General features: G+C 60.9%; 1 protein-coding gene across 5 annotated transcripts in view; it reads left to right on the plus strand.

Annotated features, from left to right (window-relative positions):
• ARHGAP23 (Rho GTPase activating protein 23) overlaps nt 1-4,355 on the plus strand; it is a 55,857-nt gene that overhangs the window by 8,002 nt on the left and 43,500 nt on the right. For all 5 annotated transcript variants that reach the window (XM_006774276.2, XM_015570875.1, XM_006774275.2 and 2 more), the window contains 3 exons: nt 1,247-2,411; nt 3,893-4,048; nt 4,235-4,346. In XM_006774276.2, the coding sequence (XP_006774339.2) occupies nt 1,247-2,411; nt 3,893-4,048; nt 4,235-4,346 (1,433 nt within the window). The remainder of the gene's footprint in view (nt 1-1,246; nt 2,412-3,892; nt 4,049-4,234; nt 4,347-4,355) is intronic.

A 4,355-nucleotide genomic window follows, 5' to 3' on the forward strand; every position in this document is an offset into this window, starting at 1 on the left:
AGAGGTATGTGTGTCCCTGGCCGGCGGTGTTGGCCCGAGGGGCTCAGTGTGCGGGGTGTGGTGTAGCTCCTTCTCCTCCTGTGATGTGGGTGTCGGGGCTGGAGGTGTAGTTATTTGTGTGTGTGTCTCATTGTGTTTCTCTCTGTCTGTGTGTGTGTTTCTGGGTGTGTATTTTCCGGTGTCTCCTGTGGTGTAGGGCGGTGTTGGCCCGAGGGGCTCAGTGTGCGGGGTGTGGTGTAGCTCCTTCTCCTCCTGTGATGTGGGTGTCGGGGCTGGAGGTGTAGTTATTTGTGTGTGTGTCTCATTGTGTTTCTCTCTGTCTGTGTGTGTGTTTCTGGGTGTGTATTTTCCGGTGTCTCCTGTGGTGTAGCGTGTGTGTGTGTGTGTGTGTGAGTGTGTGTGTGTGTTCGCGCGCTTGTTTGGTTACACCCTCCCACCCTTGGATACTCACCCTGAGATAGGCCACCGGGCAGCCCATCAAGGGCCAGGCTGGGATAGGGCACCGGGCTGCGGCCCCGGGGGCTGCCTCCTTTTTTGGCTTCCTGGGCACCGGCCCTGCCGCTCCCCAGCAATGCAGCGTCAGCCTCAGCTCCTGAGCCAAATTCCAGGCCTGGGTGGCAGAGGTGGCCCAGGGCCCCTCGGCCAGTCTGGCCCCTCCCCCAACCTGGCTCAGGGAGCAGGAGGGGAGCTGGTTTTGCTCACCCCAGCGGCCCAGGGCCAGGCCCAGCTCCCCATCCAGGGGAAGGTTGGACAGCTGGGCTTTCTGGCTGCCTACCACCCCCCTTCCCCCCAGACACACCCCTTAACCGGCTTCCTTCTCTGTCATTTGCCACCTTGACTGGTCCCTGGTGGGACTTCCCAGCCCTGTGGGCACTGTTGGACATGAGGAAGCAGGAAGGCAGCTGAGGCCAGCAGGGGGGAGGACCCCAGAAAGCAGATGTCGGAATGTTTGTGGCTAAGGGCAGTCCTTGTCATAAGCCTTAGAGAAATCCTGGCTCTTTCTCCAGTGAGTGAGTGAGGGTGTGTGTGTGTGTGTGTGTGTGTGTGTGTGTGTGTGTGTGTGACTCTCAAAAGCCTCTTATTTCTGTCCTCCACCCACTGTCTTTGGAGCACGCCCTCTCTCCCCTACCCACTCAGGACTGCTCCTGCCTGGTCCCCTTCCCTGTCATCCTGAGCTCCCGGGGCCCTGCAGCCCGGCCCTGTGGGACCTGTCCAGCCCTGCTCACCTGCCTCTGTCCCCCGCCAGGCCTACTCGCAGGATGCCTACCTGAGAGGGAACGAGCCGTATTCTGGAGAGGCCCAGAGCATCCCAGAGCCGCCCCCCATCTGCTACCATCGGAAGACTTACGCCCCGCCAGCCCGGGTCTCTGCCTGGGCCAGTATGGTGCCTGAGCCCCACTCAGCACTGCCCAGTGACCCCCGGAGTCCTGCTGCCTGGAGTGACCCGGGGCCCCGCGTCCCATCTACTGTCCGCACCCATTCGGACAACCCTTCTTTGGGGATGAGCCAGCCCCGCCCCAGCCCTGGTGCCTTCCCCCACCTTCCCTTAGAGCCCCGGACACCCCGTGCCTTCCCGGAGCCTGGCAGCCGGGTGCTCCCCAGCAAACTGGAGTGCCAGCAGGCCTTGTCACACTGGCTGTCTAACCAGGTCCCCCGCAGGGCGGGGGAGAGACGGTGCCACGCCATGCCCCCTCGGGTCCGCAGTGCCTCCCAAGACCGGTTAGAGGATATGACTGCCCGCCACCCGTGGCCCTGTTCCACCTCCCAGGGTGCCTTGAGCCAGCTGGGCCAGGAAGGCTGGCACCGAGCTCGCTCAGACGACTACCTGAGCCGGACCACCCACTCAGCTGAGGCACTGGGGCCAGGGGCGCTGGTGTCACCCCGATTCGAGCGCTGTGGCTGGACTTCCCAGCGTCCATCAGCCCGCACTCCAGCCTGCCCATCCAGAGACCTCTCCGGGCCCCAGGCTCCACCCCCACCTGGTCTGCAGGGCCTGGATGACACGGGTTACATTGGGTACCGGAGCTACAGCCCATCATTCCAGCGCCGGACTGGCCTCCTGCACGCACTCTCCTTTCGGGACTCACCCTTTGGAGGACTGCCCACCTTCAACTTGGCCCAGTCCTCTGCACCGTTCCTACCAGAGGCCTCTGAACCACCCAGGGTTGGTCGGCCAGAACCCAGTCCCCGGGCCCTGGAGCCTCCCGCCGAGGATCATCGAGATGAGGTGGTCCTGAGGCAGAAGCCGCCAACGGGCCGCAAGGTCCAGCTCCCCCCTGCAAGACAGATGAACCGTGGATTTGGTGACGAGTGCCCAGAGCCAGAGACCAGTGGGCGAGGGGAACGCCCGGGCAGGAATGTGGCCCCTTTGGCCACTACAGAAGACTCTCTGGCTTCCATCCCCTTCATTGGTGAGTGACGGTGCAGGGGGCTGTCTTGGGAGACTTGGTAATCTGTGCCCTGTTGTACCCCACCCACTTCTCACCATGGGGAAAGCTCTGGGTTGGGTGTTGACGGGATCAGTCTGTTTCGTTGTCCATCCATCCATCCATCCATTTTTTTTCTTCCTCCCTCCTCTTTGTTCATTCATTCATTTCTTTCTTTTTTTCTTTCCACTCTTCTATCAGTCTTTCCTTTCACCCTTCTTTACATCCTTCTATCTTTTCTTTGTTTCTTTCATTCTTTGTTCTTTCCATCTATCCTCCAACCTTTCATCCATCTAGCAAGTATTTGTGTCAGGCACTGTGCTAGGCTCCACGCTCTCCTGGAGTGTATGGCCCAACATGGGGATGTATGATCAGACAAGAGCAAGCCAGTGGGATGAGTGTGTGATGGGGGTACAGGGGGCTCTAGGAGACAGGGAAGGGCCACATAGCCTGGGTTGGGATGGTGGCCAAGGAGAGAACCTTCGAGAAAGGAGATTTTGGCTAAGCCTAGAAGGACGGAGAAGGAGTTAGCTAGGGGAAGAATGTTGAGGGGGAGAGACTGGAGTATGCAAGGACCTTGAAATGATGGAGGCAGGATGCCCCTCCAGGTGCTCAGAATGGGTCTGCAGGGGCCTTGTCAGACCAGGGAGTTTGGACCTTACCCTGAGAGCAGAGGGAATACAGAAAGTTTGCTGCCTCTAGGACAGATGTTGGATAACGGAAAGACAAGAGAGTGGAGAGGCCAGGCGACTCCCAGGTTTCTCGCCTCGCTGGAGCGTGAGGCCTCCGTTTGGAAATGGGAGGGAGGAGGGCAGGGAAAGGTCTCGGGTTTGCTGAATCTGAGGCACGTGTGAGGGAGCAGGGTGAGCTGGGCTGGGTCTAGGGGCTTGGGAGAAAGACTGGATGCACAGTCATGGGACTGGAAGCCAGGAGCTGAGAAATGGAGCCGAGGCTCGTGAGCTCACGGGAGTGTAGCTGTGGGACTGAGGGTGAGGAGCCCCCGGCCTGGCCCTCCACAGCCAGGCCCCCCACAGCCAGCCTTCAGTCTGAGTGGGCAGACACAGCCCTATAAGCTCCCCGTCTGAGAGGGAGGCAAATCTTTGCTTTCAAAATACTCCCAGTCTGAGGGGGAACAACCCTCCCTAAAGCAGGAGACGGTCTTTATCCCCAAGAAGCTCCCAGTCTGGTTGGGGCGACACAGCCCTGCCCTCAGGGGCGTGGTCTAAGAAGGGTAGTTCAACCCCTTGCCTGGGTGCCCTTGGTGTGCTGGGGAAGGCAGGGGCCGAGCCTCCATGGTAACAGTCTGGTTGGTGGGCACCCTTGGCTGTGGGCATGTTGTCAGCAGGGCCCTGGAGACTTGAGGGGCCTTGGGAATGGGGTCTGGGCCCAGAGGCAAGGCTGGGGGTGGGGGACAGGCAGGTTCAGCTTTCTGCCACCTTCACCCACCACTCCCTTCATTCTCGCAGATGAGCCCACCAGCCCCAGCATTGACCTACAAGCCAAGCACGTCCCCGCCTCTGCTGTGGTCTCCAGTGCCATGAACTCGGCTCCCGTCCTGGGCACCAGCCCATCCTCCCCAACCTTCACCTTTGCCCTCGGCCGCCATTACTCCAAGGACTGCAGTGAGTGCTCCCCACACCCATCCCCACCCTCCCCCTCGCTGCCACAGTCTCTGCTGGGCCTGCTACCGGATGTCTGACCTCTTCTCGCTGGCTCCAGCTCCTGGCCCTGCCCAGAGAGGAGGGCTCCGTGGAAGCCCCCAGCCTACGGCCCCACTGACCCTTTGGCCCAATGCGGGCGTTTTGCAGGCAGCATCAAGGCCGGCCGCCGCTCCTCCTACCTGCTGGCGATCACCACGGAGCGCTCCAAGTCCTGCGATGACGGGCTCAACACCTTCCGGGACGAGGGCAAGGCTCTTCGGTGAGGACG

The sequence above is a fragment of the Myotis davidii genome, unplaced genomic scaffold (genome assembly GCF_000327345.1).
Source record: "Myotis davidii unplaced genomic scaffold, ASM32734v1 scaffold327, whole genome shotgun sequence".
In the NCBI taxonomy this organism is placed as follows: domain Eukaryota; kingdom Metazoa; phylum Chordata; class Mammalia; order Chiroptera; family Vespertilionidae; genus Myotis; species Myotis davidii.